Consider the following 25,822-nt stretch of genomic DNA (forward strand, 5'->3'; position numbering starts at 1 on the left):
AAAGAACTGTTTAACATAACTGTGAAGTACTTGGTAGTCCCAAGGCTGTAACAACTATTTTTTAATGAACCTAAATTTACAACCCTGTCACCCATGGGATGATGTTAAATAGTATGGTTTTATGGAAATATTGTTTTTCTGTTCATTTTTCCAGGAAATACGTAAAATGGTGGAAAGCTTTGTCAGTTCAGAACAAGCAAAAGCAGACTTGCTAAGGAGTACAGTCAGCTACACCTAGCCACTCAAAATAATCTGGAGGGTTTTCACCCTGCCCTCTTCCCAATGTACTCGCCTATGTCTAACTAAGACCATAGTAAAGAAAGAAATTTGTGATTGGTTTAGTAACTTTTGTTTGCATATGGTAATTTCAATGTTTTGATTGCATGTTGTGATTAAACAATGCCAGACTGTTTCTCTTTGTGGTTTTAGAAGGCTGTTTGGATGACTGTCAATGAATGACAGCTTAGTGTAATATTAGATAGGAACACTGAGAGCAGGCATGCTCAAAAACGGGATCTTAAACTGTTTGCTGTGCCTTTACTGATAAGTCTGTGACTCCAGTTACAAGAATATAGTCATGCCTAGTCGGGCCCAAAACCTAACTTTTCAAAAACAGGGTTTGGGGGTTTTTTTAAACAAAGCTCAAAGACTAACAAAGCTATTTCTGTGACTTGCTGAATGCTGCTTTGTTTGGCATTGAAACCTATGTTTTTCCCTTCAGGGTTTACTGCATAAGTGTGTTTTGTATGAGACAGAAAGTGAAACTACGCTAGACCATGTATTTACTGTAAAAAAAGTTTTGAAGCCCAATTTAACAATCTAAAGCTTGTTTCCTCTGAGTAAATATGAATGTATACAAGTAAAACTACACTTCCAATCTTATTAACAGGGTGCAAATCAGCAAATAATTACAAGACAAAAGCAGGGACACTTAAGTGATCTTAAATACCTATTAATTGTTTGAGATTTGTAGGGAAGTGTTACCAATGTAGAGAAGTTCTTATTTACTTGTTGACCAAATGATGTGTAATTCCCTTTCTAATTCTTATTCCCTTTGCAGAAATTGTAACTGAGTGGGGCTGCTTTATTTTTTCACCACCATTCTTCTCGTTTTTAGTCTGTTCCCATGAAGTTAATACTTTATGCTGGGCCATATTTTTAGATCTAATAGATAGGCATGATGTTGCTAGGGAGAAGTAATGCAGGGAACTGGACATCAAACAAAACATCCCTGTAGGGCCTAATCATGATATTTAAACTGATCCTAAGGCCACTTAAAGGAAGATGATCCTAACTTTTGACAAAGACACAAGCCTGTCCCTTAATCTGTGGACACAGGTTGCTGAACACTGACAGCTTTGCATTTCCAAGATGGAGAGACTGGGGGCACGAAGTGGCTTTCCCCAAGGTGAGTGGTAGGTGTACATACCTCCCCCTGATCTCCCCACATGTGGGCTTGTTCCATTGCAGCTGCTGCTGGAGAAGCTGAGAGTTTCTACCTGGCAACTGCTGGCGTGAAAGAAAGGCTGCCTTGCGGGTGGGTAGAGGAGCGAATCAAGCTGAAGGAGTTGCCAGATCTCGGCTGGAAGCTCCACTTGACACCAAGCCCTCGCTTCTCTGCCTGTGCAAGAGTGAGAATGAAGTGAACCCTTGTTGGCACTGATAATCCTCTCAGGCCATTGCATTGCCAGGTGAGAGTGTTTCTGTGGGCTTCTGACCTTTCCTCATAGCCATGGGACATGCATTTCCTGCTGAGTTGCAGTGAGTGCCCCACACTGCTGGGGGCAGCCAGACCAGATTGGGGCACCTGCGCCAGGTTAGAGACGGGGAGGGGTTGGTGCACACCTCAGCCTGGCACGGAGGGAGGGGCAGGGGCTGGGGTCATGTGTGCGCTCCCCACTGCTCCTTGGCAACTCCAGCAAAGGCTGTGAAGCCTAGTTGCACAAGCCCTGGCTTTACAGCCTCAGGCTCTGCCTTGTAGGGCAGGCACTGGCAGGGAGGAGGGTCTCTGGGATGTAGGGGGGAGGATGTGGAGTGGGCTTTTCTGCTTTTCTGCAAAGTGCTGCCTCTGTGCTTTCTGCACCCCCACGTTCTCACCTTGCCATCATTTCCAGGCCTCTGGCACTGCCCACCCAGGCTGGAAATCCCTAGCGTCAGTCCTCGGGTGTGGAGGCAACTAAAGTGAAAGCAACCTAGGCAGGGATGGAGAGGGGCTCTTGTTTTTGGGAGAGCTGTGTCTATCTCCCACTGAAGCTGGTGTCCACACTTAGCTGCTTCACAGCTCTCTTGGCCTGTGCCAGGCCTGGCACCTAAGTTGAGTTTGGCGTTCACCCCAGCATTAGTCACGGCTCTTCATTTTCTAGTCTCAGAGAGGGAGAGAGCTGAAGGAAATATGAGCCTGTGTAAAATGAGGTAATTAAAAACAAGGGAATTCAGATTAAAGGGCGAGGAGAACACCTCTCATATTTTTAGGAAGGTAACTTTTGGGGTTAAGGGAAGAAGTCAGGCCATTATCTCTTAACTTTTATATTTAGACACATGGCAACATGAATATTGTCCCTGTAGTTTTAAACCATAGTCAAACCTGATGTCTGTATTATGTGAAAGGGTACATCATGAGACACTTGGATGTAACAGTAAAGGATTGCTGCTTTTATTAACCTTACATTCTTAAAGCAGTATTTTTATCTTTTTAAAAAATATTTTGATGGTAGCTTAATAATGCACTATATAATTATTCACTAATCCACACTAGTATGTCTGGCTGTAAATCATAGTCTTGTCACAGTGATTTTACAGGCCTAAAAATGTTTTCTACTTCAGATGCTTGTAGAAACCTGTTGTGACCTTATGTCTTAGTGTGACTAAAATACATAAGACTGAATTTGACATTCCCTTGTGCTTTATGTCATTGTAAGATAGATGTAAAATGCTACTGCTCCAAATTGGTAATGTTTTACACTTTGCACTTGTATGAGTGATGAGACTAAATAAGGGATAGGGCAATAGTGAATTGGGTCCATAGTAGTAGTAGGCAACCATTGATCCCAAAGCTCCTCCAGCCCACTGACCACTATCCCATGCTCCTCATCCATGTGGGCACTAATGACACAGCTCGGAATGCTCCCAGCCAGGTCATGAGGTGCTACAGGGATTTGGGTGTGGGGCTAAAGGGTCTGGGGGCACAGGTGGTGTTTTCTTTGATCCTCCCTGTCTTGGGCTATGAGCTGAGGAGGGAGAGGAGGATCCAGGTAGTCAACCAAAGACAGGCGCTGGTGTCATCGGGAAGGCTTTGGCTTCCGCAACCACAGTCCGCTCTTTGGAGAGAGAGGCAGCGAGCTGCTGGGAAGGGATGGCCTTTACCTCCCTTCATTGGGGAGGGGGCTCTTCTCAGCCAGACTGGCTGACCTGCTCCACCAGGCTTTAAACTAAGCCTGCCGGGGGGTGGTGGGGACCACTGCCACTGCTGGCCCACTGAGCAGCCCCTGCAAAGCCAACAGGCCAAGGCACTTAAGGGATCCCACCCCAGCCCGAGCCCTGGAACAAAATGTAGAAAGGGCAAGGGTCCCCTGCATGCCTATACACAAATGCCAGGAGCCTGGGCAACAAGCAGGCGGAGCTTGTCCTCCTGCTCAGTGCAAAGAATTATGACGTCATTGGGCTAACGGAGACCTGGTGGGACTCCACCCATGACTGGGCCACGGGTATAGATGGCTATACCCTTTACAGGAGGGATCGAATGGACAAAAGGGATGGGGGCGTAGCTCTCTATGTCAAGGAAAGCTACGCATTCCTGCAAGCTGACATTGGCACCCACGATGGACGACTTGAGATCCTCTGGGTTAAAATCCATGGGGAACACAGTACAGGGGATACTATGGTAGGGGTCTACTACAGACACCCTACCTAGAGTCAGGACCTTGATGAGTTCAGCAGGGAATTGGCTGAGGCTGCATGATCCCAGTGTATGGTCATGGGAGACTTTACCCAGACATCGTGTGGGAGGAGCGCTCAGCCAAATCCGAGTGGTCACAGTTTTCTCTCGTGTGTGGAGTACCTCTATCAGACACAGGAAGTCTGCGGGCTGACAAGAGGTAAAGTGCTGCTTGACCTCATACTGGCAACCGGGGATAACCTAATTAGCGATCTAATGATCGACAGGAAGCTGGGTGACAGTGACTGTGATTTGATCACCTTCACCATCTGCCGCAAAGCTGGCATGTCAGTCAGTAATACAGAAGTCCTCAACTTCAGGAAAGCTGACTTTGACAAGGTAAGGAGGCTTGTCAGAGAGGTCCTAAAAGGCTACAGCCCAATGGTGAGTGGAGTTCAGGATGAGTGGTTATTCCTCAAGGGAGCAATCCTGGATGTGCAAGGAAAATCCGTCCCATCTCAGAGGAAAGGCAGCAAAAGGGCACAGCAGCCCCCTTGGCTCTACAGGGAACTGGCGGACCTCCTATGTCTTAAAAGAAAGACCTACAAAGGATGGAGGACTGGAACTGCCACCAAGGAGGAATACTCTGCTTTGGTCTGGACCTGCAGAGAGTAAATTGGGAAAGCCAAGGCTGCGATGGAACTCCAGCTAGCTACAGATATCAAGGACAATAAAAAGTCCTTTTTCAGTTGTGGGGAGCTGGAGGAAAAGCAAGGGCAACATTGGACCCCTGCTAAACCAGATGGGGCAACTGATGCTAAGGAAAAAGTGAACTTGCTAAGTGGGTACTTTGTGTCAATTTTTCACCAGTCCCATGGAACTGCCCTGCTCACTGCGGGTCAGGGAGGCCCACGTGTGGGAGATTCCTTGCCCTCCATTGAAGCTGACCTCGTGAAGGAACACCTAGATAGGCTGGATACCTTCAAGTCAGCCGGCCCTGACAGGTTACACCCAAAGGTACTCAGGGAGCTGACGAGCATCATAGCTCAGCCCCTGGCATGGATCTTTGAGAGTTTTTGGCGCTCTGGTGAAGTGTCCAATGATTGGAAGAGAGCCAATGTCATGCCTATCTTCAAGAAAGGGAGGAAAGTAGATCCAGCTAACTACAGGCCCATCAGCCTGACCTCTATCCTGGGGAAGGTCCTGGAAAAGATTATCAAAGGGGCCATCCTTAACAGACTAGCTGAAGGCAATATCCTGAGGGATACCCAGCATGGGTTTGTTGCGGGTAGGTCTTGCTTGACCAAGCTCATTTCCTTTTATGACCAGGTGACTTATCACCTGGACAAGGGGGAAGAGATTGACATTGTATATCTTGACTTTAAAAAAGACTTTGATCTGGTATCCCATGATCACCTCTTGGCTAAACTAGCTAACTGCAGCCTTGACCTCACCATGATCCGCTGCCTGGGGAATTGGCTCCGTGGTAGGACCCAGAGGGTGATGGTTGATGGGAGCCAATAGTCTTGGTGTGCTGTGACCAGTGGGGTCCCTCAAGGCTCTGTCCTAGGGCCTATACTATTTAACATCTTCATCAATGATGGACATTGGTGTCAGAAGCGGACTGGCCAAGTTTGCTGATGACACCAAACTCTGGGGTAAAGCATCCACACCTGAGAACAGGAGGGTGATCCAGGCAGATCTTGACAGGCTCATGAAATGGGCAGACAAGAACCTGATGGTGTCCAATGCTGAAAAATGCAAGGTTCTCCACCTTGAGAGGAAAACCTGCAGCATCCTTATAGTGCTACACTGGTTAGCACTACAAATGAAAGGGACTTGGGGGTCATGATTGACCACAAGATGAACATGAGCCCTCAGTGTGATGCTGCAGCTAGTAAAGCGAGCGAAATGCTGGCTTGCATCCATAGATGCTTCTCGAGTAAATCCCGGGACGTCATTCTCCCCTTGTACTCAACCTTGGTAAGGCCACAGCTGGAGTACTGCATCCGGTTTTGGGTTCCACAATTCAAAAAGGATGTGGAGAAGCTTGAGAGGGTGCAGAGAAGAGCCACATGCATGATCAGAGGGCAGGAAAACAGACCTTATGGTGAGAGGCTGAGAGCCATGGGGCTCTTTAGCCTGGAAAAGCGCAGGCTCAGGAGTGATCTGGTGGCCACCTATAAATTTTTCAGGGGTGACCACCAGGATCTGGGGGTATGTCTGTTCACCAGAGTGCCCCAAAGGATGAAAAGATCAAATGGTCACAAACTCTGCCGCAACCGATTCAGGCTGGACATAAGGAAGAACTTCTTCACTGTCCGAGCCCCCAAGTTTTGGAATAGACTGCCGCCGGAGGCGGTTTAAGCACCCACTTTGAACACATTCAAGACACATTTGGATGCTTATGTTGCTGGGATGCTATGATCCCTGCTGACTTCCTGCCCCTGGGGCAGGGGGCTGGACTCTGATCCTCCGGGGTCCCTTCCAGTCCAAATATCTACGAAATCTATGAAATGGTGTATGCATAAGAGATCACCAGGTCCTTCAATAGATGAACCTAGGCAGGGGCATGAGCAAGTGGAGACTGCCCAGACCCTCCACTCCCCACCCCCAGCTCTGCTGCTAAAACCTGTTTATTCTCTTCCCAATGTACTTCATGCTGTCATAGTCTGGTGGTTTTAATGTCACTGGTAGGGGGATCTACTGAACTTGAGGAGGTGGCCGACCGATTTTTGCGGGCAGATCTCAGGGCTGGCCACCATTTTCATGAGTTGAGCACAATGGGCCCTCCCCACCATGCCTCTGATTGGCCAAGGGGCCATAGCTGTCCTGTCCCTCTCCATAGATTGCCACATGGTGCCAAACCATGGCTTAATCACCCTAATTAAGACTGTGGAAGCCATAAATCCACATGTTAAGTGTGGATTAATGGCTTCCCTAGGCTTAATCAGTGTAATTAAGCTACAGTTTCAGGCCATCCTTAAGCAGCGAGCTCCATGATTTTGGCAGGCTTGCTGCAAAAAAAAAAAAAAAAAAAGGCCCCCCAAAACAAAAACCTGGAAGCAGATTGACTTGGAGCATGGATGGGGGCAAGGAAGAAGGGAGGGAGGCGGGGCAGGGCTGGGCTGCTTGCAGCCTTCTGCTACAGTGTTGACTAGTAATTATGAGATTTGGAATGTAATATTATTTTCTATAAAGAGCATTTCATGCTCAAACACTCAAGTGTGACTAAACACTACACCTCTCTGAATTAAGTTGCTGCTTGAACTTCATTTCTTATGTAGCAAAACTGAAAATGACTTCTCCAGAGCTGCAGAAAGATAGCAAAACTGTCAGAATTGGTATCTGAAATTTCTCTCTTTGTATTCCATTTTCCAAATAATACTAGATTGGCTGTGTATTAATGGGGGCAAACTCTGGTCATGACTCACTTGTCTATGGTCATCACTTGCCTACGGTTCAAGTGATGGTCTCAGCTAAAGAGTGTAAAATAAAGGATGCCGCAGTGCATCGTCTATGCCCACCCCACTGTTGTGTCATCTATGCTTGCTCCCCCCACCCCCATAGACTTACCTGCAGGGAGCTGCTCTCTACTGTGCTGCCTGGTTGCCATATGCATGTGTGTGCATTCACATGAACATCATGCCCCCTGCCTGTGATTGCCCTCTTCCTGCTCTGCCCAACCCCAAGCAGTCCCTTGGAGGCTGGAACTCTGCCAGCCTGCAATGGGGAACCAGTGGTTTCCTGCATTTTTCTCCTTTAAAGAAGAAAGTCCATTTTTGTACAGCAAACAGTTGGGGTGCACTGATAACGATTTTTTTGGACTGATGCCGATGGCTGATTAGTAACGAGCCATATTGGCCTATATTGATCTGACTGCCAACATGCAGCCCAGCAGCTTGGAGAGCAGTGTCGGGCTGGTAAGTCTGCTGGGAGGGCAGGGGAGGGAAAGGGCATGAGGTGGCATATGGAGCCCTCCCCCTCATGGTGAGGGAGGGAGTGAGGCAGGGGAGGTGCTGCCCAGCTGGAGTGGGGCAGTGTGCAGGATAGGGCTATAAGCGACTTGTTGGAGGGAGGCACGGGGGGGGGCAGCTCCTGCCACTGCACATCCCCAGGAGAGGCATGGGGGGCATGTGCCCCCTGATCTGTGTGCAGGGTGAGAGTGGGCTACAGCTGTGGGCTGCAGCCAGGGTGGCACTGGCCTCTTTCCAGCAGTGGGAGCTGGGTCAGTGCCACGCTTGGAGTGGGTAGCACTGGGAGTATTAGCTATTGAGGAGCTACAGCGAATTCTGGGGTGGCTGTAGCCCACCCCATAGCCCCGCTCCCAGCACTGCCACCGTCCACCCCGAATGCAGCCCTGGCCCAGGCCCTCTGCCAGGAAGAACCTGGTGCCACCCTGTCCCAGCCCACAGCACTAGCCTGCAGTGCCAGCCCACCTTTCTCCCGTGCACAGCTCAGAGGGGCATATGCACCCCATGCCTCCCCCCTGGAGGGGGGAGGCACGCACTGGCAAGAGCCGCCCTCTCAATGAGCCACTCACGGCTCTGTCTGGCACCCTGCCCTGGCTGTGCATTGCCTGACCCTATCCCAGCCCCACTTCCCCCACCCCCCCCCACCGTGGGGGCCTGGATATGCCCCATCCCACACCCCTTCCCCCTGCCCCCTCCCCCCCCGACAGATTTACTAGCCGGACACTGTTCTTCAAGCTGCCAGGCTGGCTGTGTGCATGCATGCAGCGTTTATCAGCAACATTGTTGGCCACATCAGCCAAAAAAAAAAGCTGATAATGTCAATGTTTCTTTTATACAATACATTGGTCCAGTACAATATGGACTGATGTATTGGTACACCTCTAGCAAATGGAAAATCTGAATCCCTGCTTATGACACTGTCCTGAAGCATCTGGTCTTAGCTCCAATCCATTTAGGCAATCGATTATTTCAAAGGAAGGTTTATAAAGGAAGTCAAAAAACCCCCAAAACCTTCGTGTGGCTAACCTCACTGATAAGCATTATGTAGCAACTCATTGTTTATCACTTGATCCAGTTGTGAAACTACAAGGGACAACTGGAGACAGGTTTTGAGATGAGTTATTAAATGATGTGGCCAAAAAATTTCTCTTGGAGGGCTGTTTTTAAGTCAGTTTGCTGAGTGTGTGCTTAGCTACCAATAGCTATGCAAACTATGGGCTCCATTTGTCTCCCAATAAGCAAGAATCTCAATGAATAGACTAGTAAAGACCCTTGCGGTGAGGGAGGGGGCAGGGGCAGGTGCTGCCCAAGAAGTGGGGGGTGGGGGGGTGGGATGGAGCCATGGCTTGTGTGGCAGGATGGCTCCCACTGCCTCCCCTTCCCCTCCCCCCCCCAGCTTCCTGGGGTGCAGGCAGCTGCAGGAGCTGCCCCCACCCCACGAGCCACGGCTCTGTGCTGCATGCCCTCCCCACGCATCCGCCCTGGCTGGGCATCGCCTGCCCTCTCCCTCTCCACGGGGACGTTGATCTGCGCCCCCCCCCCCCCCCCAGCCCTTCCCTTCCCCCCACTTCCAACTTACCAGCTGGAGGCAGCTCTCCAAGGTGCTGGCTCTGCTCCAGCTGCACACGCATTTATCAGCCAAATTATTGGCCCCATAGAGCTGATATCCAATATAGACAGTTTTCTTTGTATTGGTACTGATCCGATATCAGACTGATGCATCAGTGCACCTCTACTTTTGGTTATGATGTTAAAGCTGTTATAAAGTTCCTTAGAACTGGAGGCTTTGAGGTAAGCAAAATTAACTAATTGGTAAGTTGAAGGTGGGACAGCCTGAGTACTTGGATTGAAGTTTTATTTCTTGAACTTCTGCTGGGGTTCAAATCAGTGTGGCACTGAAACTGCATGGATGGATCAGAAGACCGCTTGTTGCCAAAAGGGAATGCATTTTTTAGTGAAGTGAATGAATGGTCACTCGCTTGAGCATATGTGTGTACTTGTCAAATAAAAAAGAATAGCCACTTGTCTCCTTGTATCATCCCTCACTGCTCTGGTCACAAGTGCAGATGCTTGCTTGCATGCTTGCTTTTTCATCACTTGAGCCTGCTCCACCTTAAAACAAACTTCACAACAGACATCTGTGCCTCTTTTTCTTGTTTTGTGACTTGAGTACTATAATTCAAGTGGAAGTTTCAAGTGATGTTGCACATATCCAGACTGATTTGGGGTGCCCTGATTGCTGATACAAATTGAAGAATCTGCACTCCTATTCATAACTGGACTACAGCTTGGTTGTATGAACTTCCTCTTGTCCTGAAACTTAAGGGAAACAGGGAAGTATTTATTTCTGCCCACTGTGGAAAAATCTCGTAACCTAAAGCAGTGCTTTCTCAGGTGACAGTTTCTATTGAATTCACCCCTCTAGTCTGTCAGAGTTTGGCAAGTCACAAGCCACCCTGTAGCTTGTCACAATACAGTAGTACTCTGGGGGATTCATTCATCTCATCCATGTTTTTGTCATTCCATCACCTAATTACCAGGGTTCCAGGAACTACAGAAACCAGTAAACCTGTTGATGTAAAGCATTCGTAGTTACAGGATTGGAGATGTAAAATGTGTTTGAAATGGGATGCTTTAAAGTGCATAGAATAATTGTTAGTGGAAACTATATGCAAGGTTTTTTTGCGCTCAGGAGTTTCAAAACAAATTTGTAGGGTGCTCTTTCCAGCTTTACTAGCTTAATTTTATGTTATGCTTGAAAGCTACTGCAAAAATAGCCTCTTCAAGAACATAAAAACTAACTGCAGCACACAGACTTCCAAGTATCTTGCAATATAAATATTATTGCTTCCTGGTTTTTTATTTTTGAGGACTTCAACTGCTCATTCCTTACCACATTCTTTTCCATCAGATTCATTCTGAACCAACCTGGGTGCTATAATTTCCAGAGATTTTTTTTCTACTGTCATAGTCATTTTTATCTCAAATCTGTTTGTTCTCTGGGCTAATCTATGCTGTCTCTTCAGTTACATGCAACTCCCTAGTATAAAGGCTCCAAAACCTAAAGAAGGTGAGAGGGCCAGCCTTCTTTCCTTTTAACATTTGTGTTAAGGGTTCTTCCACTTTTAATAGAAATAATCCATATTTGCCTTTTTATGTATATTTTTATATCTTTGCCCTTCAGGTTACACAGTGCAATTGTCATGATGAGGAATACAAAAGTTGCATGATGAAACCTGTTGCTTTTATGGGAGGTGAAAGAGGATGTGAGAATGATGCTAGTAAGGAAAGAAAAGCGACAGGGCTGCTCTAACAAGCATTATGGAGTGCTTGAAAAGTACAGGAAGAAAACTCACAATGCTCATAGCTATGACCATTTCATTGAATTAGTTGTTACATGTACAAGTACTTTGTGAACTCTAAATGTTGTCAAGCACTTGACTGAAGTAAAACCAAAACATCTGAACTTGATAACAAGGGAGAACTGCTGTCCATTTTAATTGTAAAGCATTTTTTTAAACTTTGTATGAAGTGAAAGGAAACAATCTTAGTTACGTGCTTAAATACAATTTGATAATTGGTTTACTTCATAACAAGCTATCTTAATAGCAGTTCATCAGAAAAAGAGTAAGTTCCTAAGTCCATGCAAAACTTACTAAATTTACTATTTCATGGGCTAAATTTTAAAAATCTATTACTCAAATTTGAGTAAGGTGAATTTGGAATGGCCAAAATATTGAATTCAAGTTGAATTTAAAAAATAAACTTTGTCAGAATATATTGTAGTTCAGTGAATGCCACTCACTTTGTTGTTACTACAGCTTTAGTTTCTGGTAACTTTAAAAAATAAATTCCCTGTATTCATTGTTTTTAAAGCCCCTTTAATGATTAAGAAAAATGATATTTAAGGATTAAGAAAAACTAGTTGAGATTTGGAAGAAATTATGGTCAGTTGGCTATTGAGAACAAAAACAAACCAGAGCTCTCTGAGAATTAACGGCTGTCTATCAAAAACAGATCTTTTAAAATTGGATTCCAGGGGCCTTGTCTTTGTTGCCAACACTAATATGGGTGTCTCCTCTAATAGCAGAAATACATCAGATTAGGTGGTGCTTTTTAGAAATGTCTGGCAATGAAATAGCCGGTTCATATTTAACTTTCCTGTTTTAGGAAAATGAGAATTAGGGGTGTGTACAGCTCAATATCTTTTCCTCATGGTACTCTAAAGAGAACTGAAGTCTTATCTCTAAGGCTAGATAGGAAACAGCTACATAACATTTTACATGAATTATATGGGCTTGGGTTGAATTGTATTAATTTTAAAACCCTAACAATTCAAATCTGTACATCCTTAAACAGAAGTTTCATTAGAACTGCAAACATTTTTGGTACTGTTGCATGCTACTTAGTTTGTATTGTGGCAATATCCAGAGGCCCCAGCTGGGATTGGCTTCATAGTACTAGACACGCATGAGAAAATCAAGTTATTTTTAAGAAAATGAGTTGGTACTGAAGTTGCCTGTTTTGGTGGCTTTGTATTCTTTGCTTTACTGTCTTTTCGAAAATGTGTCCTTTCCCATTGCTGTATAAAAGACCCACACACAGAGGCTAACGGTCTTTAGGGAAAATGATGATGCTAGTTACATAAGGAGCCTTCAGAGGAACAAAATGAGCAAACTAAGGTGGAGGGGAGTCTCTTGTAATCTGTCATTTAATGTAATCATGCATCACTTAAACAGTATTTAGTAGGTGTTCAGAAGAGAATGAATTTAACTGTCCTTTTTGTAAAAAATGAAAAAAATAAAAAAAATCCCCAAATACTGTGTTTAATCCATGATGAGAGGTTTTTTTCCCTCATTCCCTGCTGCAGCAGTGGGTTGGGTAAATTTTTAAGTTGACCCTTCCATGATTAAAGTCAATGCATGGAAAATCATAACACATTTATAATTTTCCACATATAACATCTAATTGAGGGGGTCACTTTAAATTTTGAAGTAATCTGGGATTCAGATAAATGCAGTAGATTTTCCTTACTTTTTCACTTCAGATATGATAGTTTAAGATAATTTAAACAGTAACTTTTAGTTGTACATGTCCTGTACCTTGATGTCAGAACATGCCAAGTATATTTAGCTAATTCTAGCTAAAATAAATCTGTCAGGTAAACCTGACTTGATTCAGAGACAATATCCAGCCTTTTGACACCTAATTATATTGCAAGTGGTAAGCTTGATTATCATCCTTATGTGCAGTTGACCCCGATCCCATTTAAGATAAAGTCCTCTGAAGAGGTAGAACAACTTGCTGCATCAGAGCCTGAGTTTTTTTGCAGATATTAACATAGTCTGTCCCTGCTATTCAAAGGCTCGAGGCCTTTGAACTTGGGTATATGCAATATTTATGTATGGGGAACTCTGCTCCCTGCCAGCAAGTGGGGTTCACCACCTAGTTTTAACTGTATGACTCTAGTATTCCAATATACTTATGATATTATATTATGATTATATTATTATAGTCTAATATATACTTATCGTATATAATATAATATATCTTTCCTTACCTTTTTAAGGTTGCATGATGGAATCCAGATTTTCCCAAGACAAGTTGCACATTTTGGATCAGTATCGCTGAAGTTGGCTTCTGTTTGCCCAACACTAAATCGAGTCCCTTGACAAGTCTGCCCCAAAAACATATAAAATGGATCTCAAAGAAAGCTGCCCGAGTGTTAGCATTCCTAGCTCTGATGAACACAGAGAGAAGAAAAAGAGGTTTACTGTAAGTATACAAACATTTCCATAGCCTGGATATCTAAGTTAATAACTTGTGATGGTAGGGGTATGTTTTTGCCTCGTACATTAGCAAGCTTAAATATTTGTAGATCTTTGCTTTTGCTTTATAGAAACAAGTGTTCCACTCAATAACTGTGCTAAGTACTGGAAATAGGTCTTTGTCCACTTCTTTCCTTTTAACATTTGCGTTAAGGGTTCTTCCACTTTTAATAGAAATAATCTATATTTGCCTTTTTATGTATATTTTTAAGACAAACAAACCTGCAGCATTTTCTTATATTTAGTAATCAAAGTATGGGGAAAGATTTTGCACTAGACCTCAGATCCAAACTGTGGTATTGTATTTTTTTAAAAAAACAATCAAATAGTGAAGAAATAGTGAGTTGTACCTGGAAAAATCTTCCCCTTCTGGAGGTTCTTATTCTGCTGTTTTCAGTCTGATTATTCTTTTTTTCCTCCTCTCAGTCTCCCCAACTACTGCTAGTATGTATGGGTTTGTTTTTTGCTTTTTATTTTTTGTCAATATAGTCAATGGAAATGGATGTCCCTCGTGTGTGGTGGGATCTCGTATCAAAGGTGGTGCCAGGGCTAATTTATAGATATTTGTAAATTGAGGGTTTGTTGTTATTTTTTTGCTGGCCTCTGGTAGACCACAGGAGTAATCTCCATCATAGCTTTATCACTAGTTTTGTGAAAATGTCTAGCTGCAACAGTGGCTTGTTTTGTAAGAGTGGAAATGGGAAGCTGAGTGGTTTTGATGGTGGGGGCGGGGTTGTCTTTGCTTGTTTGTCTAAGATATGAAGCTGTCATCCTAATGTTTTCTTTAAAAATGTGATTTGATTCATTGTTCGGTTGTGCACCTTCTGCTAATTTTTTTAGATTGATTTGGTTAGCTTGTTCTAGAGAATAATCTTGTAACTTCAACACCTTGCTTTGTTTTCAGACTACAGTTAGCTCTTCCCTATCTACCTTTCCTTCAAAAGGAAAAGAACGTAACTTGATTATATTTGGTGTAAATATAATCAAGTATACCATGATGTAACTTTTTGGGATGGAGGATAATGAAAGGAGGAGAAAAGTGGCTTTTGAATTAACATCTTGTGTTGTTGTTTTAATGGGTGTGTAATTTTTTTGTGTTAAGTCTTTCTCAGAGTTTCAGCTTACAAAAAAGGCACTTTGTATTACCTAAATATTGGTTTCCTGTTGTCAGGACTAGGGCACTTTTTGCTTGAAATATTTGGCTGTTGTAAGTCAACCAGTAATAGCAGCTGCTGGACTTCTGGTGTAGGCAGGGCAGTGGCAACCAACCACAGTTCCAAAGCCCAGGATATGTAGGCCTTCCTAAGGGAAGAGAAAAATGACAGGGTATGACCTAGAAATCCTGCATTCCCAGAAGTGGAGTAGCCCCAGTCCTAGCAATAGTGGGAGAACTTTTTGGTAGAGGAATAAAGTATAAGCACAGTCTAATTGGGGAGAAAGTTCCTGGATATGGAAGCAAACTCAGTTTTGGCCTGTTTCATTTTATAGCAAGGAGTAATTAGCAGTTTGACAAAATTAAATTTTCACTGAAAACTTGTGAGCTTGTCATATATATTTTAGGATTCACTAACACTATCAGCCAGGAAGTGATGGTCACATTAATAGCAGCAGTAAAAGTTGCTCTACTTTGTATCAGTTTATGTAGTGTATTTCTTTTCCCCTTATAAATCCATGTTGCAAGGTCTCTGGAGACCATTAGTATTGTTCTGTGTGCCTGCAAGAGACTATTTTGGACAAATTGAAGAAAAAAATTATATTTGAACAGTCCCTTTGTAGTAAATGTTATTATTGCAAAAGCTGTGGGGAAGATGACTGTTTCCATGGTTGGGTATGTGTTGCTTCTCTTGTAGTTCTTGGATGGCCAAAGATGGGAAGATGTCTAATCTGGAGGTGCTACTTCTGTGGAATGGAGAAAACCAGAATGAGAGTTTAACAATTTTGCTAACACAGTCAATGGAAATGGATGTCCACAGTGTGTGATGGGATATTGCATCAAAAGTGGTGCCAGTTGATGATACTGAATCTTGGGCTAATTCACACATTTATCACGTGAGGGTTTTGGGGTTTTTTTTGCTAGCGTCTGGTAGATTAGGGGAGTAGTCGCTCTCATAGCTTTAATGCTACTTTTGTAAAAATGTCCAGCTGCAAGCGGCTCATTATGTAAGAGTGGACAGCAAAAACAGAGGAGAATGTCATTTTAAAAACAGCTGCCTCCTTGGTCTGGCCAGTTCTTAGAAGCGTAAACTTTAGCTCAGTTCCTTGGGTGGTCTTCCGCTTTGTCTAAGCAGATGTGCTTCAGCTACAGGAAATTCCAAATAATTGAAAGTAGTTTATACCTGAGAGATTGCTGGTATGATTTATACAAGGCTTATGTCGTCACCCAAGTCTTGGTGTAGGAGGCTTTCAGGCTTGGCTTTCTCTTCCTAATTTGGGGCAGAGAAGGGATAGTTTGTCAGTTTCCCTGGATCTCCTGGTTGTTACTTGGTCCAAGGATCTTCCAATTTTGAGTTCTCCCTGCAACTCGGAAGGAAAAAGGGATCGGTCACTGAATTTGGGCACGGCTTCACATTCCTAGGATCTTCAGACTACTTTAATAGCACTGGACTCTGTAGGTTTTTGCTTTCCTTTACCTCCTCTTCTCCTTTTTTGGCCAGAAGGATTGGAGCTGCATATTTCTTTTAGAATCTTTATTTTCTCTACCTTCAGTTTTTTAGAGTAGTGGTAAGCCCGAGCGGGCATCCTCCCTTTTCTTTGCGATGGAGTTGGTGGTTTGTCTGGTTTTCTTGGATAGTAACACATTGTTTTTATGGGGAGTATAGAGGTTCCACTCACACTGTTATTCATGGTTCTTCAACACTTATGGCAGTGTAAATTTAGAACCAGAGATACTATGTAGCTTTAGGAAAATACTGTAATAAAACTAGGACTAAAAGACCTGGGTCATTAAGACAGTTGCTGTTCTTTGTCGGCATCCATGTCATCTTTTTACAAATTAAATTGAACAGGCTCCCTCTTAAATCCTCCTTTCCTCCTTAAACCAACTAAATCTAGTTTGGTGTCTTACCCTTTCTCTGACCTACTCTGTCTCACAGCTCATTCCCCTGATTGTTAAAAAACCTATTCTAATTTTCATCCAAAATCTGGTAGTGACCATTTTCTCTCATGTCTTTGAGCTTAGTAGCTCTCTTCCCCCCCGGTGTTTGAATCTTTATTTAAAGCAGTTGTAGCCCTTCTCAGCATTGATTTTTAGCTATGCTTAACAAACAAAGCTCTTAAAGTTTGTAGTATGAGGTGACCCTAGCAATTCTTTTCCATATCTGTTCTAGTTCTTAAATTTGCCTTTCTTGACCAGGGATGACTGGAATTGTATGCAGTATTCTAGAGGCAGTCCTTATCAGTGCAATGGCATAAATACTTCCCTAAGTAGCTCTACTGGAAACATCTCACCCAGTATATCTCAGTATCACATTCATCTTTCATGACTGTGTCACACAAGTAGCTCACTCATCCTGTGATTAGTTCAAGTGATCCTCTTCAGTCAGTTCCTACTGTGTAGCAGAAATTCTTCGTAGACTGTGGATATGACTTTGAGCTTTATACTACTGAATTTCATCCCTTTTACTACCGTCTTCAAGGTCATCCTGTTCTTGCTACTGAAGACCTCCAGTGGTGGCAGCTGCACAGGGGCCTGGCCACCAGTAGCCTTGCCACTGGCTTTAAGCAATAGACAGTGTCCCAGGGAATGTATAAGACATGGACCCTGAAGGGTCAAGGAGGGACCCTGGGGGACAACACCCCCCAGGAAAAACATAGAAAAAGGGAAAATAAACGAAAACACCCTACCTGCTGCAGGAACCACGCGGCTCGTTAACCGCGGTTTTTTCAAAGTGCGGACAGCTGGAGAGAAGGGGGAGGAGAGCTGGCACAGAGAAATAAGAAAGGCGACCAGCGAGGCGGAGGAGGAGGAGAGGCTGAGAAAGGGCACGGGGGAACTATCCCCAGGACCCACCATAGAGGAGGGAGTGCGTAAAAACACTTCCCATAGGGCAGGAGATTGCCCTGGAAAGCTTCAATATAAAGACGCTGTGGCCGGACTAAGGAAGACGGAGGTGGCCAGGTTGGATATTACCATAAAGCCACGGGGAGAGACTACAGAAGGATCCCTACAGGCAGAGCCCAGCTCCAGCGATCTGTCCGGAGGAGAGGTGAACAGCCAAGAGGCCAGTGAAGACCGATAAGTACAGGTTTGAAGACCCCGAAGAGTCTGTCGGAGGAAGGTTTACTCCGAGTTGAAAGGGACATCAAGGGTCAGCCTCATACATTCCACACTAGGGAGAGGAAATACGTGGCACCGAGGGAGTAGTCGGTGGAGGGACTGCACGATTGTAGGGGCACGCAGTAACTAAGCTGCCCCAGGATAGTAATCAGAGGATCACGGGAGTGGTAAGCGGTTTTGTTGTTAGCTTCCTTTTTTTTCTTTGTTTCTGTTGCCTGTTGAGTTTTTAAAAAAAAAGCAAGGCAGAGGACAATGTGAAGCCTAGGACATTCTCGGTGGTTAAGAAGGTCCAGCAGGGTATAGGACGTAGATGGACTAGTAAGTCCTTGCCGTATGGCCTAGGCTCGAGTGATACCCAGGGATAGGATCTCGTAGAGGTAGGGCAGGCTGCGGAAATAACATCGGCACTCTGTCGTGGCTGGGTGTAGGGTGAGGTATAGGGGAGGTTGGAGCCTCGTGGAAAAACACCACCCTTCGGCCTGGGATAGTCAAACCCCGGCAGTTGGACCCCACCACTGAGAGGGTCATCAAAGTCGTGGCAGGCAGGATTGGGGGATAAGACTGCCCGGGGTGAGACATCGACGCCCTAAGACCATTGGGACGGAGCAGAGAACCATCATCCAAATCCAGAGCCGAGTGGTGAGGGACCGGATGATCGAGGCTCGGCGGGTGCAGACAGCGCCAGCTGGCTCCTGCAAGGAAGTGGTAGAGGAGACACTCTTGTCTCTTGTCCTTGACTGATCTTGGCTGCATGGCCCTTACTATGACCTCTGTGGTGCTCTAGACTTGGATTTCTTTTCATATGTACATTTTCATGCGTCTCTTAGTTTTTGGGCAAAGGACAGAAATCTGCTGGGGTACATGAGGTGAAACTGAGACAGAAGGCGTACACTCATTTAAAAAACCTTGCTCTAAAGATACTACTACTTATGTAAAGGTCCATAAACAAGATTCGTCCTTGAGGAACTTCAATATTAACCATACTTTTTAGTGGAACTCTTTTTTTTTCTCTAGCTTCTCTTTTTTTCCATGTGCATTAGAAAATGTTTCGGTAAAGTCCAGGTAGGTCAGACAACCTGAAGGGTGGTCCCAAAGCAGCATTCCCTCTAAGCTGTGTGGTGTGCATGGCCGCACAGGCACGCCTGGCAGAGTGGCATAAGCGCAGCTGTGCATACCACACAGCTTAGAGGGAATGCTGTTCCAAAGAGGATGGAGCTAGACTGTTCTTAGTGGCAGCAGATAACAGAACAAAGAGCAAAGGTGGCAAGCTGCAGGAAGGGAAGTTTAAGTTCAATATGAAGAAAAACTTTCTCACTAGGAGGGTAGTAAAACACTGGAACAGGTTACCTAGAGAGGTGGTGGAATCTCCATCCTTGGAGGTTTTTCAAACCTGGCTAGACAAAGCCTTGATTGGGTAATCTAGTTGGGGGTGGTCCTTCTTTGAGTACAGGATTGGATTAGGTGACCTCCTGAAGTCCCTTCCAACCCTAGTTTTCTATGATTCAATAACATTTGTCAAGCCTGGGGTACTGAATTTGAGCTGCAGGCTGGTATGTCAATCTTAGGAGAGCCAGTACTTCAGTCTGGTTTGCATCTGAGACTCCTTGCTCCTTTCCTGGGTGGTTGCTAGTTATTTCTGGTGAATCCACACTGAAAAATGTTTAAAGAAGAAAGAGAAGGTAACTGTTTTTTCTAGGCATTGTGGCTCACTATGTGGCTGATACACACAGCTTTTGCTTTTCAGTCCTCTGCTTTCATAGGCTTTTAATAGTGTGATGCAGTCACCCTTGTTTATTCCTTATGTGGGAGCATGCTGTGCCCCAAAAGGTATTGCTGCTTGGAAAAGATGCCAAGCTTGGATGCTTGGGGCCCATTCATACATAGAGTGAGATGCACACTGAGTTTACAATAGTGATGGCCAACTTTTTTGGCTGGCAGGCCACAAGTTAAGTCCCAACACTCCCCTAGTATCGCTCTGATCTCTGCCTCCCAGAGACGTACCTGACAGAATTTGCATCCTGGAGCACCAGAATGGAGGCTCATGGGGGTTGCATGCCACACACAGCAGCTGCTCAGGCCACTTGTCACAGGCTGGCCACTTCTGGAAGAGGAAGTTTAATTAGGAGGTGTTCTGTAAAGTCTGTTTTTCACCCATCCGATCCTAGTTGCACTGGGTCATGTCTGCTAAAGCCTTGGCTTCCTTCACAGAGCATTAGTAGTGCCCTCAACTCAGTCCCCAATTCTCGAACACTGTCCCTACTCCTGTCCCTTTTCTCTATCATTTGTTGTCCCCGCATCCTCTTGATCCACAATTTAGGTGCCTTCCTTTTATTGAAGGGCCACACAGTTTGCTAATCCCTCAGCGTGTTGAATAGGCTTGTTACATGTTGGCCTTTTGTTCTCCCTTTTCACGTGTGTGGGTAGGTTTGTTGTTGTCTTCAGCACAGTTAAGGCTGGCCTAGTGTTAGGGAAATGTTGTGGAGTCATAAACTCATGACAGATAACATGAGTTGACAATCAGAAACCCAATATTCATTTAGTTTATGCCTTATATGTTTCATACTTCAAAATGTCAGAGCAATAATCCCAAATCTGCTCTCTCAAAGAAAAAAATTAAACACAATAAAATCCATTCTATTACAATACTGGTAAGTTAGCTAGAGACTATGCAAAATACATATCCTTCCAGCCTAGTTTAGTATATAAATCTCAGTTAATTATTTCAGAAGTGTGCCTCTGCTTTGTTTCTCCCTTCACATCTTTCTATACTGACATTATCAACATATGCTGAACTTTTTGCTTTTAAATAGTCACCAGATGAAGCACTAGAGGAAATGCTTGAAAGGTACTGAAGACAGTGTATGGTTCTGAAAACAGAATCCTTTATATTTATGTTAGACCCTGATTTATTTTTTAAATGAATATATACGGCTTTAAATAACACTGAGCCAACAGAATTAATTAGTTTTTCCCCTCTAAAGTATAAAATTTTAATGTTTCAAAAAGACCATGACCGTATATTTGCAAACCTAACTGCTAAAATGCGCGTGTATATGTATATGTATATGTGTATATGTATGTATGTATATGTGTATATGTATGTATGTATACACACGACTGAATGCATGTTCCTATAAGGATCTGTACTAATGACAAATATTGGAAACTGAAATCTTCTCTTCATTAACTTCTAAAGCAAGTTAAGGTTACTGTTAGTTTTATTTAAACATATCTTCAATATTATGAAATTTTAAAGCACTTTGTGCAGCAACTTCAGTAGGAAAAGACTGGGAATCATGACTTATTAACTTTTTACAGTGCATAAGTCAATTATTTCATAAGATCAGGCAGTTCATAAATGCAAAATGCTCTCAAATTCTTTTAACATAAATGGAAATTGAATATTACTCAGTCTCGAGAAGTGCTCAGCTCTCTCCAAAACTCCCATTAATTGAACAGTGAAGTGGTGAAAGATTCCTTTGTCTTAAATCTTGTGAAGGAATTGTCAAGGGATTATCAAGTAACATTAGGATTTGAGAAAATCCAAAAGAATTACTGTTCCCAAAATGACTGCTCATCACCAAGTACCTCTCCAGTTTAACAATCATTATAAAATTCTTTATCTTAGTCCTCTGAAAAGAATTTCAAGAACTATTAACATTTTGCATATTAGCTATAACTACAGACTTTTGCCATAGTTCTTTTTCTACAAGCTTTACCATTGAAGCTACTAAACTTTTCACTAAGTTAAAAAAAATACTGGAACCTAGGTTGCCTTTTATTGTCTTTGCTCTAAGAAGACTAGGATTTTGCAGTCTGCAGCCAAAATTGATGAAGTGATAATGCTCAGCTGGATGCTGGGTAAAATAAGAGTTGAACTTGTGATGCAACTAGTTCCTACAATGGAAAAAAGTTGAGGGAATATCGACTGAAATGTTGGGGATGTGTCAAATGACAAGATGTATCGCTAGGGAGTAGTTGCTTCTCTTGCCTTTCTCAGTGATTAGCACCCTGACCTATAATGTGTTAATCCTAGGCTAATCGTCATCTTGCAGACTTCACTTGTTAGTTCACTTGACGTAATTTTATATCATTTGGCACCTTGTATTTTTACTTGAAATCCATCTCTTATTCCCCCATGTGCTGCTTGGCTCCTAGGTCAGTCCTGTTTTGCCTCTCACCACGTCCTTGATCTACTTCTCACCTGCTTCTCAACCTGCTGCTCTGCTTCCCAGTTGGTCCTACCGCTTTGCTCCCTGCCTGATTCTTCTGCTCTTCATCCCGCCCATGCCTGATCTGCCACATGCCACAAAAAATAACTATGCGTGCTACTTCTGGCATGTATACTGTGGGCTGGCTTTACAGCTTCTTTAAGAAACCGAGTTGCTGTAGGGCAAGCCACTCTTCTTACTTCTAAATGTGCTTACTAGAAATAACCCTTTGGTGAGGGTCATCTTCAGTAAATGTGTGGTTTAATTTTACATTGAAAGCTTGCTTTTTAAATCTTCTTGCATATTTTCCTCATAGTTTTTACCTTAAGAGAAGCACTCTAGGATATGAGGGCACTCTTGGCCTTCCACTGTTGTTTTAAGGCTTTGGAGCTTTGCAAGATTTTTTTAGTTTTACAGTGGGCCTATACCAGAGTAAGCCTGAAGGAATACTACGTTTAAAGATACCTTGCTGAATGAGACAAAATCTTAGTGTTTAACAGCTTTATTAATTTCTGTTTAAACAACAATTCTAAAAAGACTGTTTTTGCATCCTATAAAAATTAAATGTGTGTCCTGTGGCCTTTCTGATTTGGATGTTTATATGAAACAAGCATAAATGTAGTGAGAAATGGGCCCAACTTCTCCCTTATTTCCCCTTCCCCCTCACCTCCTCCTTCCCTCTCAAAAACAAACTCTAGTTTTCTGGCATTTACTTTGCCTTCATGTTCCCACAGGTTTACAAAGTGTTGGTCTCAGTTGGCAGAAATGAATGGTTTGTCTTCAGGCGATATGCTGAGTTTGATAAACTCTACAATACGGTGAGTAAGATGCATTCTAAAGAGTCATGCTAAAATAACACAAAGGAATGCTTGTTTGCAAGATTATGGTTTTATTATAGTTTTGAATTCCTTTCTTCATATTGTGTAGACTTGCTTGACACAACTTATCATAGAAAGCTGTCTAAAAATGTTTTTCTATTTAGTTTTTAACTGAAGAAGAATTTTAGTTTGTTCTAATGTGTCTGTACCTACAACTGAGTAGTTCAGACTTCACAATATTTTAAATCAATTGGAAGAGGAGAGGGTGCAAAAAATAAACACTGTGCAATGTATTTTGAAAGGAATAGAAGTAACTGGCTCTTGGCTTGTACTGCCTTGAAAACTTTTATTCCATAAAATTAACCTTTTTTTAATTTAAAAAAACTGCAGGTCATTGTGGTGCAGCTGCAGTTAATTGCCCTGATTTCATGGACACAAAGACTGTGATGCAGCTGAAATAAGCCCATGAAGCTCACTGGACCTCTTTTGGTTTGTTGCCTGCTAAGGCTGATGTCACGTTTGCTGAGGGACGGGGCAGCAGTATAAGGATGCAGCTGGGCAGCCCGGGCACAAGGCAGCAGCAACTTCTGGTTCCCAGTGGAATCACAATTGTGATCATGTGGCTGCAATTGTGATCATGTGCCAGTTCTGTAGCTAGGTATGTCCCTGAGCTTTAGGGTAGGGGCAGACATTCAAAAAGTCAGAGTCTGAATTGATTCAACCTTTGCAGGTTAGTCTAACCTGGCTAGGCTGAACCGGTTTGTAACTGCACAGACATGTGGACACATGCCTGTAGTTGCTCAGGCCAGGAGCTGTGGGAGCTAGAGCACCCCCTCGGCTGCAGGGAAAGTGTGCTGGGCGTGGAGGGGAGAGGTGGGGACGGCCTGTCCGGCTGAACTGGCCAGAAAGGGGTTTCATTCCCCCTTCCCCGTCCCATCGGCAGGGACCTGAGCTGGGTCTGCCAGGCACCCCCCCACTTGCTGCTGCAGCTGCAGACCAGCTTGCCCCTGAGGGGGCAGGGAGGGGGGTTATTTACCCTCCCCACGTCAACTGCCCCCAGGGGACTGCAGCCAGGTTTGCCAGCCCCGACTTCCACCAAGCGGCAGAATAAGCCGCCTCCTGTCCCCTCCACTGGATGCCAGAGGGAGGGAAAATTAACCCCAGTCCCCATTCCCACCTCAGGGGCCCTGCGGGCTGGCATCTGGCCCTACCAGGTCAGGGCTGCCTGGGGAATGGGCTTCCCTGGGCCAGTTCGGGAAATGGCAGCCAGCTCCTGAGCCTGGCAGCCACCATTGCTGCACCCCTGCCCTGTGCAGCATCTGGGGCTGCAGCCTAACAAGCAGCTGCAGGGTGGCCACTGGCTTGGGCGGGGGTCTGTTGTGTCTCACTTGTTTGCAGCTGCCACTGCTGCACTGCTCTGGGTGGGGGGGCAGGAAGCTTCTGCCCTGTGTGTGGAGCTCTGGCTCTAGCTCCTGGACTCCTTGGAAAGCAGAAGGTGCCTGGGTAGGAGACTTCAGTCCTGGGACTGCTGCTGGAATTCCGCATGCGGGGCTGAAGCTCCCCCACTGCTGCCTCCTGGAGTGGCTCGGGCACAGGAGGAATGGGGGGGAGGGTCATCGTGGAAGGCAAGAGGAAACTGGCTTGTCCGGCAGGGGTTTCTCCACTCGCTTCCAGCTACAGCTTCTGTGGTAGTTGGGGGAGCTTCAGCCATATGGCTTATGCCCTGCATTTTGAGCTTCAGCTGCAGCCTCTGCACTGAAGCCTCCCACCCAGGCACCTTCTACCCTCCAAGGTGTCTGGGAGCTGGAGCCAGAGCAGGAGCTCCAGGAATGAGGCAGAAGCTTTCTGCCTCTCCACCCAGAGTGGCGTAGCGGTGGCAGCAGCAGCTGCAGACGAGGGGAGCAGAGCAGCCCCCTGCCCTGGCTATCCCACAGCTACTTGTTAAACTGCAACCCCGGGTGCTGCACAGGGCAGGGGGCACAGTGGTGATGGCTGCTGGGCTTGGGCCTGCCACCAACTCCAAGCTGGCCCAGGAAGCCCACTCCCCAGCCAGCCCCCACCTGGCAGGGCCAGACGCTGGCCAGCAGGACCTCTTGGTGGGGGTAGGGACGGGCGTTATTCCTCCTCCCTCTGCTGGGAACCAGAGGGAACAGGATGGGGCTTATTCTGCCACTCGGCAGCAGTCGGAGCAGGCAGACCTGGCTGCAGTCCCCTGGAGGCAGTGAGGGTAGAGGGGAGAATAACCCCCTCCCTGTCCCCTCAGGGGCCACCTTGGCCTGCAGCTGTAGCAGCGAGAGGGGAGTGCCTGGCAGACCTGGTTTGGGTCCCTGCCAGTGGGACTGGAAGGGAGGAATGAAACCCCTCTCTGGCCAGGCCCTCGACCCTGCCTGTCCCTGTTCTGGCTGGGGAGCAGAGGGGCTGGGACAGAGCCCAGTCCAGAAAGCATGCTGGGATTCTGGGGGACTGTGGTTTAAGTTAAGTGAGAAAGGTATCTGGGACAGACACTGCATAAACTGGTTTGACTCAGATCAGTTAAGTCTGATACTACATTCAGCCAGGTTGATCTCAAAGCAGTTTCCGACATTTTGAAACTGGTTTATGTGCACTGAATATCTGTTCTGTTACAGGTTTAAACCAGTTTCTGATCACTTAAACAGTTTGTGTAATGTCTGTCCCTAGCCTTAGAGGCCTTGCTACTGATGTTTACTCTGGGGGTGACCTGCAACCACCGTTGCCTGATCCAGTGGAAGAATTAACCTTTTGATCAATAGTAGTACTATGGGCTTCTGAATCTGCCTATTTCTAACATCCCAGGTGAAAAGCAGCCTAATCTCTCTGCCC

General features: G+C 45.0%; 1 protein-coding gene across 3 annotated transcripts in view; it reads left to right on the plus strand.

Moving 5' to 3' along the window:
• Positions 1–25,822, plus strand: part of SGK3 (serum/glucocorticoid regulated kinase family member 3) — a 96,472-nt gene that overhangs the window by 27,149 nt on the left and 43,501 nt on the right. For 2 of the 3 annotated variants that reach the window (XM_090040093.1, XM_090040091.1), the window contains exons 2-3: positions 13,418–13,623; positions 22,898–22,981. In XM_090040093.1, coding sequence (XP_089896219.1) covers positions 13,546–13,623; positions 22,898–22,981 — 162 coding nt within the window. In that variant the 5' untranslated portion in view covers positions 13,418–13,545. Of the gene's footprint in view, positions 1–1,470; positions 1,692–13,417; positions 13,624–22,897; positions 22,982–25,822 lie in introns of all 3 variants that reach the window. The other variant, XM_090040092.1, reaches the window with a different exon arrangement.

The sequence above is a fragment of the Crocodylus siamensis genome, chromosome 3 (genome assembly GCF_052110815.1).
Source record: "Crocodylus siamensis isolate JL-2025a chromosome 3, ASM5211081v1, whole genome shotgun sequence".
Taxonomy (NCBI): Eukaryota; Metazoa; Chordata; order Crocodylia; family Crocodylidae; genus Crocodylus; species Crocodylus siamensis.